Source organism: Dendrobates tinctorius, unplaced genomic scaffold (assembly GCF_039654945.1).
Source record: "Dendrobates tinctorius isolate UK_male_01 unplaced genomic scaffold, ASM3965494v1 ptg000158l, whole genome shotgun sequence".
Taxonomy (NCBI): domain Eukaryota; kingdom Metazoa; phylum Chordata; class Amphibia; order Anura; family Dendrobatidae; genus Dendrobates; species Dendrobates tinctorius.
In genome coordinates this window covers 28042907-28060233 of record NW_027361825.1, presented here as the reverse complement: position 1 = coordinate 28060233, position 17327 = coordinate 28042907, and the positions used below count along the sequence as shown (strand labels likewise).

The following is a 17327-nucleotide window of genomic DNA, read 5'->3' as shown; positions in this document are numbered from 1 at the left end:
TCCACTTCTTTGCTTTAATAAACTCCTGGGTTGCTTTGGCTTTATGCTTTGGGTCATTGTCCATCTGTAGTATGAAACGACGACCAATCAGTTTGGCTGCATTTGGCTGGATCTGAGCACACAGTGTGGCTCTGAATACCTCAGAATTCATTCGGCTGCTTCTGTCCTGTGTCACATCATCAATAAACACTAGTGACCCAGTGCCACTGGCAGCCATGCATGCCCAAGCCATCACACTGGCTCCACCGTGTTTCACAGATGATGTGGTATGCTTTGGATCATGAGCTGTACCATGCCTTTGCCATACTTTTCTCTTTCCATCATTCTGGTAGAGGTTGATCTTGGTTTCATCTGTAAAAAAGAATGTTCTTCCAGAACTGTGCTGGCTTTTTTAGACTTTTTTAGCAAAGTCCAGTCTAGCCTTTTGATTCTTGATGCTTATGAGTGGCTTGCACCGTGCAGTGAACCCTCTGTATTTACTTTCATGCAGTCTTCTCTTTATGGTAGATTTGGATATTGATACGCCTACCTCCTGGAGAGTGTTGTTCACTTGGTTGGCTGTTGTGAAGGGGTTTCTCTTCACCATGGAGATTATTCTGCGATCATCCACCACTTTTGTCTTCTGTGGGTGGCCAGGTCTTTTTGCATTGATGAATTCACCAGTGCTTTCTTTCTTTCTCGGAATGTACCAAACTGTAGATTTTGCCACTCCTAATGTTGTAGCAATTTCTCAGATTTTTTTTTCTGTTTTTGCAGCTTAAGGATGGCTTGTTTCACCTGCTTGGAGAGCTCCTTTAACCGCATGTTTCCTTCACAGCAAAACCTTCCAAATGCAAGCACCACACCTCAAATCAACTCCAGGCCTTTTATCTGCTTAATTGAGAATGACATAATGAAGGGATTGCTCACACCTGTCCATGAAATAGCCTTGGAGTCAATTGTCCAATTACTTTTGGTCCCTTTAAAAACAGGGTGGCACATGTTATTATTATGCATTTATATAGCGCCATTTATTCCATGGCGCTTTACATGTGAAAAGGGGAAATATAGACAAGTATAATAAACATGTGTAAGACAAGGGACACACAAGTACATAAGGAGAGGGGACCCTGCCCGCGAGGGCTCACAGTCTACAGGGATGGGTGAGAATACAGTAGAGCAGGTCGTGCAGTGGTTCAGTAGACCGAGGATCATTGCAGGCTGTAGGCTTGTTGGAACAGGTGGGTCTTCAGGTTCTTCTTGAAGGTTTCCGTTGATGGTGAGAGTCTGATGTGTTGCGGCACAGAGTTCCAGAGTATGGGGGAAGCACGGGAGAAGTCTTGTATGCGGTTGTGGGAGGAAGAGATAAGGGGAGAGTAGAGAAGGAGATCTTGAGATGATCGAAGGTTGCGTGCGGGTAGGTACCTGGAGACCATGTCACCGATGTATGGAGGAGACAGGTTGTGGATGGCTTTATATGTCATGGTTAGGGTTTTGAATTGGAGCCTCTGGGCAATAGGAAGCCAGTGAAGGGCCTAGCTTAGGGGGAAGCTGGGGAATAGCGGGGAGACAGGTGGATTAGTCGGGCAGCAGAGTGAAGGATGGACTGGAGTGGTGCCAGAGTGCTACAGGGGAGGCCAGAGAGTAGGAGGTTGCAGTAGTCGAGGCGGGAGATAAGAGCATGCACTAGTGTTTTTGTGGTTTCATGGCTGAGGAATGAGCGGATCCGGGAAATATTTTTGAGTTTGAGGCGGCAGGAGGAGACGAGGGCTGGGATATGTGGTTTGAAAGAGAGCGCAGAGTCGAGGATCACCCCGAGGCACCGAGCGTGCGGGACTGGGGATAGAGAGCAGCCATTGACATTGATGGACAGGTCTGGTGGAGGGGTAGAGTGAGATGGGGGAAAGATGATGAATTCTGTTTTGTCCATGTTCAGTTTGAGAAAGCTAGCAGAGAAGAAGGCTGAGTTGGCAGAGACATTGTGGGATTTCAGTCAGGAAGGAGGCGAGGTTGGGTCCAGATAGGTAGATCTGTGAGTCATCGGCGTAGAGGTGATACTGCAAACCATGGGATTCTATGAGCTGTCACAAGCCAAAGGTGTAGATGGAGAATAGTAGGGGTCCTAGGACAGAGCCTTGAGGAACACCAACAGACAGGGGGCGAGGTGAAGAGGTGGTGTGTGAGAGGGAGACACTAAATGTTCGGTCTGTTAGGTATGATGAGATCCAGGATAAGGCCAAATCTGTGATGCCAAGAGATGAGAGAGTCTGTAGCAGGAGGGAATGGTCTACGGTGTCGAAGGCAGAGGACAGGTCCAGGAGAAGGAGGACAGAGTAGTGTCGCTTGCTCTTGGTGGTTAGTAAGTCGTTAGTGACCTTAGTTAGGGCAGTTTCAGTTGAATGATGAGGTCGGAGCTGAAAATCTTAAACCCGTCATCCAATTTTAATGTGGATACCCTCAAATGAAAGCTGAAAGTCTGAACTTCAACTGCATCTGAATTGTTTTGTTTAAAATTCATTGTGGTAATGTCTAGAACCAAAATTAGAAAAATGTCTCTGTCCAAATATTTATGGACCTAACTGTATGTAACTATTCCATCCCTCACTGCTGAGCTGTCTGTGCAGTGATTGACAACTTAGTTTTCCAGCCTTTCAGGGGCAAGAAAAGTTGTCTGTGTTTTTACTGACAGCTAGGCCATACGATCTGAGACTGGGAGGTTCTGAGCTTTTGTCAGGTGCTTCCAATTCCCTTGATTGCTTAGCTATTTAACTGAGCTGCCAGTCGCAGATAGCTGTCAGCGATAGCTTCAGTTAAGTGTAATTGGTTTGCTCTGTGTCTTGAATTTTGCTTGTTGATGTATCGCTGTCTGACCATGGACCTCGTTCTGACCATCTCTCTGTTTAATCCTCTCTAATCTGCTATCGTCCTGGTATTTCAACCTTAGACCGTTACTCGACTATGACTTTTTGTCTTCCATCCATCAGACTCCTTGACTATCCCCTCTCACGACTTGTCCGTGAGAAGTGACTCAGCATCACACTTTATAAAACAAATAGTAGTGAAAAAATTTCAACGAACTAGAATGATTGATTTCAACTACTTATTTTCAAAGATGTAGCAAAAGCAGGGGGAAGTATTTCACCCCCCAAAAAATTAATATCCAATAGCACTTTGGGGAGTATATAAAAAATAAACTTTTATTGAAGTATAATAAAAATTCAGTTCAAATAGTGTAAAGTGCACTTGTGCCCCCAAAAAACAAACCTCCACTTCAAAGATCTATATAAAAATGTGAGCCTTAAAGTTCTGATAATCTAATAGTTTCTAAACACTCACATCTTCCATTTTCATGAGGAAACAATCTATGAAGTCACGAGGGAAGTTCTCATCCAGGGTGTTTTGATGGGTCTTTATCATCTCTTTAATAAATTGTTTCAGGCTGTGCGCAATTTTAGTAGTCATCTGATGAGGACCTGGAATGTAGGACATTATGGCCGGGAACCGGTTATAGAGCTAAGGAAAGAAGAAATAGACAAATAACCATAGTATTATTTGTTTGGTTTAGTTTCATATTCATTAGCCACCTTCATAAAACTGTTTTTCTCTTTTGCTTTTTTCTTGACTTCAGTGTTTCTAAACTTAAAAATGAGACAGCCATATTTCATAAAAAAACAATTTTATTTTGTGTCTAGAGTTCCCTTACAGAGTTATAGTACCATGCAAAAGTTTTAGGTAGGTGTGAACAAATGCTGAAAGTATAAATGCTTTCAAGTGGTTGTTAGTAGTTTATTTTCATCAATTACCAAACTACAAAGTGAATGAAAAAAATGAGAAATCTAAATCAATATTTGGTGTGACTGCCATTTTCCTTCATCAATTCTTCTGGAGAACTAACCACAGATCTTCTGTGAATGCCACTTGTACAAGTCCTACTGTCTTTTTATATTATCCCAAACAGACTTGATGATATTTTGATCAGGGCTCTGTGGGAGCAAATTGTTACTTTTATGACTCCTTGTTCTTCTTTTTGCTGAGGATAATTCTTCATGACATGCAATGATCTATCTACATTTATTAACAGTAGATGGGTGTAGCTATGTTCCACTGTTTGCTGACAGTTCTGAGTTGATGACATCTTCCAATTTTGAAGGGAGGTAAACATCATGTGTCTTTCATCTACTCCACTAAATTTCCTTGTCCCATCAGACTGTCTAAAGGCCCCATCAGACATAACGACGCTACAGCGATCCTGACAACAATACGACCTGATAAGGATCGTTGCTGCATCGCTATGTGGTCACTGGTGAGATGTCAAACAGTCAGATCTTCCCAACGACACAGCAACGATCCGGCGACCCGTAGCGAGCTTTGTAACGATGTCACGCCATGTGTCTTCTAAGTTGTTGACGAGGTCGTTGGTAAAAGGTTTCAAACATACCTATGCATGCTAACCAGAGGGACCTCAACGACCAAAAAAATGTCCAGGGCATTCCGACACATCCAGCGATCTCACAGCAGGGGCCTGGTCGCTGCTATCTGTCAAACGTAGCGAAATTGCTGCTGAGGTCGTTGTTGTGTCACAAAACTTGTGACTCAGCAGCGATCTCGCTGTGTGTGATGGGGGCTTAACATACACAACGTTATCAATCTCTTTGTGTCTTCAATGCTGAGAAATACAATGTTTATTCATCATGTAATACCATCAGGAATGTGTCCGATTGGTTTCAAATGTATTCAGCAGCCAGACAATGACCCCAAATATCCAACCAATGCCATTCAGAAATATCTTTAGTGTAAAGAACAAGATCCTGGAAGTGATGATTCAGCCACACACCGCACTGATTTCAGCATCATCCAGTTTGTCTGGGATTACATGAAGAGACAGAAGTATTTGTGGAAGTGACATCCACAGAAGACCTGTGGTCGATTCTCCAAGATTTTTGGAACATTCTCCCTGCCGAGTTCCTTAAAAAAACTGTTCAAGTGTACTGAGAAGAAGTGATGAAGGCAATTATTGATGGGATTTCGATTTCTCTTTTGTTCATTCACTTTTCCTTTTGTTTGTTGATAAAACTAATAACACTTTTATTTTTGAAAGCATTCTGAAATTGGGGCTTTTTTGCACACCTGCATAAAACTTTTGTACAGTGCTGTATTTGTCTCCAAGGCTACTGAATACAGACAAGCCAATGTCATCTCATTCTCATAAAGCATACTGCTGGGGGGCTGGTATTCTCACACTGGGAAGGCGCTATGGATATTGACCATCCTTAGCCTAGAAATAGCAGCCTGCAGCCTGCCCAGAAAAGGCACATTTATTACCCGGCTCTTTCCACTTGCCCTGGTGCAGTGACAAGTGGGATAATATTTGTGGGGTTGATGTGAGCTTTGCATAGTCAGCTGACATCAAACCCAGAGGTTATTAATGGAGAAGCGTCTATAAGACATCCCCATTACTAACCCCATAGTAAAAATATTATAAAGAGACACACAAAAAAGTCCTTTAACCCCTTAATCCCTGGCCATTTTTCATTTTTGCGTTTTTGTTTTTTGCTCCTAATCTTCCCAAAGCCATCATTTTTTTTATTTTTCAGTCAATATGGCCATATGAGTGCTTGTTTTTTTTGCGGGACGAGTTGTACTTTTGAATGACACCATTGGCTTTAACATATTGTGTACTGGAAAACGGGAACAACATTTCAAGTGCAGTGAAATTGCAAAAAAAGTGCAATTCCACACTTTTTTTTTTACCATGTTCTCCAAATGCTAAAACTGACCTGCCCTTATGATTCTCCAGGTAATTACAAGTTTACAGACACCAAACATGTATAGGTTCTTTTTTATTTAAGGGGTGAAAAAAAAATCCTAAATTTGTTTTAAAAAATGCCGCCATTTTCCAAGACATGTAGTAGCATGGGGCTGGGTGAGGGCTTATTTTTTGCACGCCGATCTGAAGTGTTTACTGCTACAATTTTGGTGTAGATACACTGTTTTGATCACCTGTTTTTGCATTTTATTGCAATATACTGTAGCGGCGACCAAAAATCGTAATTATGGCATTTACAATTTTTTTTTCTTGCCATGCCATTTAGTGATCGGGTTAACTTTTTTTTATATTGATAGATCGGGTAATTCTGAACACAGCGATACCAAATATGTGTATATATGATTTTTTATTTTGAATGGGGTTTATTTGACCTTTTATATTTTTTTATTTTTTTAATATGTTTAAAAGCTTTTTTTTGATTGGGGACTAGAAGCTGCAGTACTTTGATTGCCTCTGCTACAAACAGGCGATGATCAAATCACCTTTGTGAAGCAGAAATGCTCACCTGCTATGAGCTCTGACCAAACGGTGGCGCTCATAGCAATGTGGTAATGACAATCACAGAGGTCTGCTGCAGACCTCTGGTTGTCATGCCAACCCATTGGCGACCCACGATCATGTGATAGGGTCACTGACGGGCGAAGCCAGCGATGCGCTTCCTGCTGAAGCGCAAGTTAAATGCCGCTGTCAGATTGACAATGGCATTTAGCTACATAACAGCAGTGGGTAGATCGCGATTCCACCAGTGGTTGTTGCAGGTACATGTCAATTGTATAGATCAGCTGTTATGTGCTAAGAAAGGTGTGAGCTCAGCCCTGGAGCCTACACCAAACAGGGGGAATTCAACATGTGCGTATTATTACAGCACATGTAGGAAAGGGGTTGCACAAAGCATGGGCAATAAACAAGGAGAACTGGAGCTACTAACGTAGGAAAAGAAACATGATGTCATTGGAATCACTCAAACTTGGTGGGACAATACACATGATTGGGAATACAAGGCTAGAAGGATATAACTTATTTGCAAGAAACAGACTTGATAAACGAGGAGGAGGTGCCGCATTGTATGTTAGAAACGCGTATATCTGCACAGAGATTGAAGCTTCAGAGACTGGGATTTCTGTGGAAACTGTTTGGGTAAGAATACAAGGACAGAACAATGGAAAGGACACCATTAAAGGCATTTACTACAGGCCGCCTGTGCAAGCTGAAGATATGGATGAACTCTTTATTCATCAAACGGCCAAGTTCTCCAAAAAAATGGTGGTCATGGGAGATTTCAACTATCCAGACATTTGTTGGGAATCTCTCTCAGGCAAAACTAACAGGTCAAGGAAATTCTTATCCTCTCTTGCTGACAACTTTATCTTCCAAAAAGTAGGGGAGAAAACAAGGGGATCTGCTACCTTGGATCTAATCCTCATAAACAGGGAGGAAATGGTTGAGGAGGTAAGAGTGGCTGGAACCCTGGGAGGTAGCAACCATGCTATTTTAGAATTTTGAATAAATTGAGGAGGAAGACCTGTGAAGACTCAAACATCAAGTTTAGATTTCAGAAAGGCTGATTTTAAGGGATTCAGAAAGAGAATTGGAGGGATCCAAAGGCTGGATATCCTTAAGGACAAAAATGTCCAGGAAGGATGGGAAATCTTGAAAAATGAAATTGTCAAAGCACAATCGTTAATTCCAAAAAGAGGGAAAAATAGGAAGCATTTAAGGAAACCAGGATGGATGAACACAGAACTTAAGCACATGTTAAAAAGAAATAAAGAAATGTTTATAAAATGGAAAGACGGAGGCATATCTAAAGAAGAATATAATGCTGTCTGCAGAACCTGCAGGGCATGAATCAGATTATCTAAAGCTGACAATGAATTGAGGCTTGCAAGAGACGTCAAAAGCAATAAAAAAGGATTTTGGGGATATGTCAAAAGTAACAGAAAAGTCAAAGATGCTATAGGATTTTTACAGGATGAAAATGATGAAATGGTAAGACATGATATTGAGAAGGCTGAACTTTTAAATTCTTATTTTTCATCTGTTCTCTCTCAGAAAGGAAATGTAACATCAACTGTTCTTCACTGTCCTATTAAGGGAATAGAAGAATCCAGGATATCTATAAACAGAAAGATAGTGAGGAAACACTTAGCTAACCTAAATGAATTCAAGTCTCCAGGTCCAGATTAATTACACCCCAGAGTACTGAAGGAGATAGCAGAAGAAATTTTTGAACCCCTCTCCATAATCTTTGAAAATTCTTGGAGAACAGGAGAAGTCCAAGAAGACTGGAGAAGAGCAAATGTTGTTCCTATCTTCAAAAAGGGGAAGAAGGTGGACCCAGGCAACTATAGGCCGGTGAGTCTGACATCTATACCAGGAAAGATCTTTGAACAAATTATTAAACAACATGTATGTAAGTACCTGGATAAGGATGAAGTGATTAAACAGAGTCAGCATGGGTTTGTAACTAATAAGTCATGTCAGACTAAGTTAATTTCCTTCTATGACGGAATCACTGATTGGGTGGATCAGGGAAATGCTGTAGATATAGTATATATTGACTTCAGCAAAGCTTTTGACAAAGTACTCACACCATCCTTATTGAAAAAATGACTAAGTATGGAATGGACAAGGCAACTGTTAGGTGGATTCATAACTGGCTTAGTGATCGAACCCAAAGAGTGGTCATAAATGGCTGCACATCCAGTTGGACGAAAGTCTCAAGTGGGGTACCACAGGGCTCTGTCCTGGGCCCTGTATTGTTCAACATCTTTATCAATGATTTAGATGAAGGAATTGAGGGTAAACTGATTAAATTTGCTGATGACACAAAGCTAGGAGGGATAGCTAATACTAGAGAAGAGAGAGGATTCAAAAAGATATAAATAAACTGGAGCAGTGGGCAGCAACTACAGAATGGTTTTTAACAGAGAAAAATGCAAAGTACTACATCTGGGCAATAAAAATGAAAAAAGCATATACAGAATGGGAGGACTAGGGCTAAGCAACAGCACATGTGAAAAAGTCTTGGGTATACTAATAGATCACAGACTGAATATGAGTCAACAGTATGATGCTGCAGCAAAAAAGGCAAATGCAATTCTAGGATGTATTAACAGGAGCATACAGTCTAGATCACGGGAAGTCATTATTGCCCTCTACTGCTCTTTGGTCAGACCTCATCTGGAATACTGTGTCCAGTTTTGGGCACCACATTTTAAAAAAGACATCAACAAACTCGAGCAAGTTCAGAAAAGAGTGACCAGAATGGCGACCGGTCTGCAAACCATGTCTTATGAGGAAAGGTTGCAGAATTTGGGAATGTTTAGCTTGCAAAAGTGAAGACTGAGAGGAGACTTAATAGCTGTCTACAAATATCTCAAGGGCTGTAACATTAAAGAAGGATCATCTTTATTCTCATTTGCACAAGGAAAGACTAGAAGCAATGGGATAAAACTGAATTGGAGGAGACACAGATTAGATATTAGAAAAAACTTTTTGACAGTTAGAGTGATCAATGAGTGGAACAGGCTGCCATGAGAGGTGGTGAGCTCTCCTTCAATAGAAGTCTTCAAACAGAGGCTGGACAGATATCTGTCTGGAATGATTTAGTGAATCCTGCTTTGAGCAGGGGATTGGACCAGATGGCCCAGGAGGTCCCTTCCAACTCTACGATTCTATGATATAAACACACAGAAAAACTTCTTTATTTGAAATAAACACTCCCCACCATCTTTTACCCATTTATTAATGTAAAGTTAAAAATAATTAAACACCATACTCCTTACCTGTTGGACGACAATCCATTTGTCCCACGAAGAAACCAATTCTGCTTCACCTGGGTTGCATGGCTGAGCGATGGCATGATGCAACCGCTCAACCGTGAATCCAGGAGACACTGAGCTGAGCCTGGGAGTGCAGATTCAATGATCTGGGGTGATGTCATTGACGTTACCGCTTGTTACAGGCAGCAGTTCTCAGGCTTAGCTCAGTGTCTCCTGGATTCACGGCTGAGCAGTGGCATCATGCCATTGCTCAGCCGTGCAATTCAGATGAAGCAGAGTTGGCCTCTTCATGGGACAAATGGATTTTCATTGGACAGGTGAGGAAATGGTGTTTTATTATTTTTAATTTTATATTTATAAATGGGTAAAATAGGGTGGGTAGTGTTTATTGAAAATATAGGAGTTTTTCTGTGTGTTTATTTCATTTAAAGGACTTTTTCTGTGTGTCTTTATTTCATTTTTACTACGGGGTTATTAACAGGGTATCTTTTAGATGCTTCTTTATTACTAACCTCTGTGATTGATGTCAGCTGACATTGTAAAGCTGACATCAACCCCACAAATGTTGCTCCATTTGAGGCCACACTAGGGCAAGTGTGAAGAGTCAGGCAAAGTGCCAGAATTGGTGCATCTAATAGATGTGCCTTTTCTGGGGCTGCTGCGAGCTGCTTTTTTTAGGCTGAGAAGGACCAAAATTCATGGCTCCTTCCCAGCCCCCTGCTGTGTGCTTTAGCTTTTCAGGTTGTCAAACCCCATGCCATTTTTTTAAAATTTATTTTATTAAAAAATTGCTGTGGAACCACTCTATTTTTGATAACCAGACAATATAAAGCTGACTGCTGCAGCAAGCAGCAGTCAGCTTTACCTGCATTAGTTAGCAAAAATAGAGGGGTTCCAAGCCATTTTTTATTTTATTTATATATTGCACAGACACAAGCTGATGAATACTTTCATCATCGTACTTCTGTCTCGCTGCAATCAGTGAGACCAGGCATACGATGAGAGTAGTACTCTCATGAACAGACGCCGCTGACCGGCTTTAACAGCTGCTGGCTCACACACTGTCATCTATATGACACCTTGGGAACCACCGCGCTCTGACCATTGGTAATGAACTTACTACCGATCAGAGTGGGTGTTTCTTGTGCTGTCGCACAGATAACAGCTGGAGAAACGCATGATGTTGGGCTGCCGAGCCCAAACAGTAACTTGGAACTCAGGGAGAAGTCCATGTTTGGGGGTCCGTGCACGAATACTAGGTGTTTGGTATGGACCATGAACTTTACAGTTCAAGTTTGCCCATCCTTACTTAACAGTCCTCTGACAGAAATATGATGATGTCATGCCTCTGTTGTAGACCACCATGTCTGTGCTTGATACATGAACCTGAAAACAGGTGAGTATGCCTAATTTTTTCTATTTTCTCCACATCCAAATTACATTTTAGCCTGACAACTTTTAAATTAGGACAATAGATTCTGTTCCATTTTTGTGCCAACGCTGCAGACTTTTCTGATGAGAGCAAAAGAGTCCTTACATCCTTTAGTCATGCTGGCATAAGGAGTGATTTCTTTTTTATTTTTGTTGTTAATTACATTTCTCTCTTATCCATTTTAGGATATACCTTTTGTAGTATTTACCTGCCCAAAACCGGAGTTTATCCGGTGGGAAATATCATCAATATATGACAAGAGTGTCAAGAATTTTTCATCTTCGTAGTCAAATCTTTCTCCAAATACAACGGAGCAAATAACATTGGAAACAGCGGGTCTCATTATATTTGGTGGGTTAATTGGAGAATCTGTAAGAAAATATAAAGAGACTATTGATTTATCTTTACAAGCTATCAGTTATTCAGGGTGCGACTGGGGTGCCTAGGGCCTACCAAGGGAATTGATTCTAGGGACCCACCCTATGGCTACCATAAACGGTTTTATTACGTGTTCATTTTTTGGGATCTCCCACTAAAACATGTGCCATTTAGCAAGCTGTACAGTGTGCAAAAGAGAACGCTCTCAGCCTCCTATATATCGTACAGACCGCACTCTCAGCCTCCTATATATCATACAGGCCGCCTCTCAGCCTCCTATATATCATACAGACCGCACTCTCAGCCTCCTATATATCGTACAGACCGCACTCTCAGCCTCCTATATATCGTACAGAACGCACTCTCAGCCTCCTATATATCGTACAGACCGCACTCTCAGCCTCCTATATATCGTACAGACCACACTCTCAGCCTCCTATATATCATACAGGCCGCACTCTCAGCCTCCTATATATCGTACAGACCACACTCTCAGCCTCCTATATATCGTACAAACTGCACTCTCAGCCTCCTATATATCGTACAGACCGCACTCTCAGCCTCCTATATATCGTACAGACCGCACTCTCAGCCTCCTATATATTGTACAGACCGCACTCTCAGCCTCCTATATATCGTACAGACCACACTCTCAGCCTCCTATATATCGTACAAACTGCACTCTCAGCCTCCTATATATCGTACAGAACGCACTCTCAGCCTCCTATATATCGTACAGACCGCACTCTCAGCCTCCTATATATCGTACAGACCGCACTCTCAGCCTCCTATATATCGTACAGACCACACTCTCAGCCTCCTATATATCGTACAAACTGCACTCTCAGCCTCCTATATATCGTACATAACGCACTCTCAGCCTCCTATATATTGTACAGGCCGCCTCTCAGCCTCCTATATATCATACAGGCCACACTCTCAGCCTCCTATATATCATACAGGCCGCCTCTCAGCCTCCTATATATCGTACAAACTGCACTCTCAGCCTCCTATATATCGTACAGAACGCACTCTCAGCCTCCTATATATTGTACAGGCCGCCTCTCAGCCTCCTATATATCATACAGGCCACACTCTCAGCCTCCTATATATCATACAGGCCGCCTCTCAGCCTCCTATATATCGTACAGACCACACTCTCAGCCTCCTATATATCGTACAAACTGCACTCTCAGTCTCCTATATATCGTACAGACTGCACACTCAGCCTCCTATATATCGTACAGACCGCACTCTCAGCCTCCTATATATCATACAGGCCGCCTCTCAGCCTCCTATATATCATACAGGTCACACTCTCAGCCTCCTATATATCATACAGGCCGCCTCTCAGCCTCCTATATATAGACTACACTCTTGGCATCCTATATCACATACAGACCGCATTCTCGGTCTCCTATAACAGATACTTTCTATAAGAGGCTGAGAGTGTGGTATGTACAGTATATAGGATGCCGATATTGCGGTATGTATGGCATATTGGCCTCGTATATGGCATGCAGACTGTCGACCTCCTATTAGGCCCCCTATAAGACATACAGACTGTCGCCATCTTAGATACTGCACAGACCGCACTTTCTGCCTATGTACGGCATACAGGAGGATGATAGTGTGGTCTGTACAGTCGGTATACAGGCCTCATATGACATATTAGGCCATATAAGAGTGTGGTGTGTGTATCATATATAGGAGGTACTGGCAGAGATGGTGATCTGTGATGCTGCATCATGTCATGTGTATGAGCAGGGCCAGTTTTAGGCAAAGTGGGGCCCTAGGCCAATTTTAAAATGGGGCCTCAAATGCTAACATATTGCACATCACACAGAAGCATTTCGATTGTATTCACATGCGCTGAGTTCAGGACGCCAAATGAGTGTTATCGACAATATTGAAGTCGTTCAATACTTGTTTCCCGGCCTCTTTACACCATCTGAGAAAGAATGATGGGGACAGAACAATCACTAATGGATCAATCTGTCCCCATAGAGTATCATGTTATCAAGAGTATATCTACAGTTTACACCCCATAGTCCTCCATATAATATAATGACCCCCATAGTCCTCCATATAATATAATCTGCCCCATAGTCCTCCATATAGTTTAATACACTCCTCATAGTGCTCCATATAGTATAATATGCCGCCAGTCATCCATGTAATACAATTCACTTTCCATAGTATAATGCACTCCATAGTTCTTCATATAGTATAATGTATTCCCCATAGTCCTCGATACAGTATAATACAGCCCACATATATTATAATGCAGCCACCCCATAAAGCATAATGCAGCTACCCCACAGAGTATAATGCAGCCCTGCCATACAATATAATGTAACCCCCATAGAATATACTGCAGCCCCCCTCTTATAGTATAATGCAGCCACCCCTTAGAGCATAATGTAGCCACCCCACAGAATACAATGTAACCCCCTTAGAATATAATGCAGTCCCCCTCATATAGTATAATGCAGCCCCTCAATAGAATATATGGCAGCCCCTTAGATAGTGTAATGTAGCCCCTCCATAGAATACAATGTAGCCCTCCTCATATAGTATAATGCAGCCCCAATAGAATATAATGTAGCCCCCTCATAAAGTATAATAAAGCCCACCTACAATATAATCTAGCCCCCCATAAAATATAATGCAGCCCCCAGTGGAATACAATGTAGCCTCCGCATATAGTATAATGTAGCCCCTTCATAGAGTATGATGCGATCACCCCCATAGAATATAATAAAGATAATACAGCCCCCCATAGAATATAATGTAGCCCCGAATAGAATATAATACTGCCCACCTCCCCATAGAATATAATGTAGCACCCCATATTATATAACACAGCTTCCCCATATAATGTAATGTATAATGTACCCCCCACGGTATATAACACAGCCACATAGTATACAGCACAGCCCCACATGGTATACAGCGCAGCCCCCCATTGGTATACAGCACAGGCCCACATGGTATAAAGCACAGGCCCACATGGTATATAGCATAGCCCCACATGGTATATAGCACAGCCCCACATGGTATACAGCACAGCCCCCCCATTGATATACAGCACAGCGCCATGGTATACAGCACAGCCCCACATGGTATAAAGCACAGGCCCACATGGTATATAGCACAGCATCACATGGTATACAGCACAGCCCCCCATTGGTATACAGCACAGCGCCATGGTATACAGCATAGCCTCACATGGTATAAAGCACAGCCCCACATGTTATATAGCACAGTTTCACATGGTATACAGCACAGCACAACATGGTATACAGCACCATGGTATACAGCACAACACCACATGATATACAGCACGGGCCTCTTCATCTTCTGGATCTCTCTGGCCTCTTACTCCTCCGGACCCCTCTGGCCTCTTCTCCTCCGGACCCCTCTGGCCTCTTCCTCCTCATCCTCCGGATCCCTCTGGCCTCTTCCTCCTCCAGACCCCTCTGGCCTCTTCCTCCTCCAGACCCCTCTGACCTCTTCCTCCTCCAGACCCCTCTGGCCTCTTCCTCCTGTGGACCCTTCTGGCCTCCTCTTCCTCCTCCGGACCCCTCTGGCCTCCTCCGGACCCCTCTTCCCTCCTCTGGACCCCTCTGGCCTCCTATTCCTCCTCCGGGCCCCTCTTCCGTCCTCCGGACCCGTCTGGCCTCTTCCTCCTCCGGACCCCTCTTCCCTCTTACGGACCCGTCTGGCCTCTTCCTCCTCCGGACCCCTCTTCCCTCCTCTTCCTCCACCGGACCCCTCTAGCCTCCTCCGGACCCCTCTAGCCTCCTCTTTCTCCTCCGGACCCCTCTTCCCTCCTCTTCCTCCTCCAGACTCCTCTGGCCTCTTCCTCCTCCGGACCCCACTGGCCTCCTCTTCCTCCTCCGGACCCCTCTGGCCTCCTCTTCCTCCTCCGGACCCCTCTGGCCTCCTCTTCCTCCTCCGGACCCCTCTGGCCTCCTCTTCCTCCTCCGGACCCCTCTTCCCTCCTCTTCCTCCTCCGGACCCCTCTAGCCTCCTCCGGACCCCTCTAGTCTTCTCTTTCTCCTCCGGACCCCTCTTCCCTCCTCTTCCTCCTCCAGACCCCTCTGACCTCCTCTTCCTCCTCCGGACCCCTCTTCCCTCCTCCAGACCACTCTGGCCTCCTCTTCACTCCTCCGGACCCCTCTGGTCTCCTCTTCCTCCTCCGGACCCCTCTGGTCTCCTCTTCCTCCTCCGGACCCCTCTGGCCTCCTCCAGACCCCTCTGGCCTCATCCGGGCCCCTCTGGCCTCCTCTTCCTCCTCCGGACCCCTCTGGCCTCCTCTTCCTCCTCCGGACCCCTCTTCACTCCTCTTCCTTCTCCAGACGCCTCTAGCCTCCTCCGGACCCCTCCAGCCTTCTCTTTCTCCTCCGGACCCCTCTTCCCTCCTCTTCCTCCTCCAGACCCCTCTGGCCTCCTCTTCCTCCTCCGGACCCCTCTTCCCTCCTCCGGACCACTCTGGCCTCCTCTTCCTCCTCCGGACCCCTCTTCCTCCTCCGGACCCCTCTGGCCTCCTCTTCCTCCTCCAGACCCCTCTGGCCTCCTCTTCCTCCTCCGGACCCCTCTGGCCTCCTCTTCCTCCTCCAGACCCCTCTGGCCTCCTCTTCCTCCTCCGGGCCCCTCTGGCCTCCTCTTCCTCCTCCAGACCCCTCTGGCCTCCTCTTCCTCCTCCGGACCCCTCTGGCCTCCTCCGGACCACTCTGGCCTCCTCTTCCTCCTCCGGACCCCTCTTCCTCCTCCGGACCCCTCTGGCCTCCTCTTCCTCCTCCAGACCCCTCTGGCCTCCTCTTCCTCCTCCGGACCCCTCTGGCCTCCTCTTCCTCCTCCAGACCCCTCTGGCCTCATCCGGGCCCCTCTGGCCTCCTCTTCCTCCTCCAGACCCCTCTGGCCTCCTCTTCCTCCTCCGGACCCCTCTGGCCTCCTCTTCCTCCTCCGGACCCCTCTGGCCTCATCCGGACCCCTCTGGCCTCCTCTTCCTCCTCCGGACCCCTCTGGCCTCCTCTTCCTCCTCCAGACCCCTCTGGCCTCCTCTTCCTCCTCCGGACCCCTCTGGCCTCCTCTTCCTCCTCCGGACCCCTCTGGCCTCATCCGGGCCCCTCTGGCCTCCTCTTCCTCCTCCAGACCCCTCTGGCCTCCTCTTCCTCCTCCAGACCCCTCTGGCCTCCTCCGGACCACTCTGGCCTCCTCTTCCTCCTCCGGACCCCCTCTTCCTCCTCCGGACCCCTCTGGCCTCCTCTTCCTCCTCCAGACCCCTCTGGCCTCCTCTTCCTCCTCCGGACCCCTCTGGCCTCCTCTTCCTCCTCCAGACCCCTCTGGCCTCCTCTTCCTCCTCCGGGCCCCTCTGGCCTCCTCTTCCTCCTCCAGACCCCTCTGGCCTCCTCTTCCTCCTCCAGACCCCTCTGGCCTCCTCTTCCTCCTCCGGACCCCTCTGGCCTCCTCCGGACCACTCTGGCCTCCTCTTCCTCCTCCGGACCCCTCTTCCTCCTCCGGACCCCTCTGGCCTCCTCTTCCTCCTCCAGACCCCTCTGGCCTCCTCTTCCTCCTCCGGACCCCTCTGGCCTCCTCTTCCTCCTCCAGACCCCTCTGGCCTCCTCTTCCTCCTCCGGGCCCCTCTGGCCTCCTCTTCCTCCTCCAGACCCCTCTGGCCTCCTCTTCCTCCTCCGGACCCCTCTGGCCTCCTCCGGACCACTCTGGCCTCCTCTTCCTCCTCCGGACCCCTCTTCCTCCTCCGGACCCCTCTGGCCTCCTCTTCCTCCTCCGGACCCCTCTTCCTCCTCCGGACCCCTCTGGCCTCCTCTTCCTCCTCCAGACCCCTCTGGCCTCCTCTTCCTCCTCCGGACCCCTCTGGCCTCCTCTTCCTCCTCCGGACCCCTCTGGCCTCCTCTTC

General features: G+C 45.8%; 1 protein-coding gene across 3 annotated transcripts in view; it reads right to left on the bottom strand.

Annotated features, from left to right (window-relative positions):
• Nucleotides 1-17327, bottom strand: part of LOC141052013 (cytochrome P450 2C8-like) — a 191140-nt gene that overhangs the window by 65288 nt on the left and 108525 nt on the right. For all 3 annotated transcript variants that reach the window (XM_073549183.1, XM_073549182.1, XM_073549181.1), the window contains exons 4-5: nt 11232-11392; nt 3316-3492 (exon numbers count right to left, since the gene is read on the bottom strand). In XM_073549183.1, coding sequence (XP_073405284.1) covers nt 3316-3492; nt 11232-11392 — 338 coding nt within the window. The remainder of the gene's footprint in view (nt 1-3315; nt 3493-11231; nt 11393-17327) is intronic.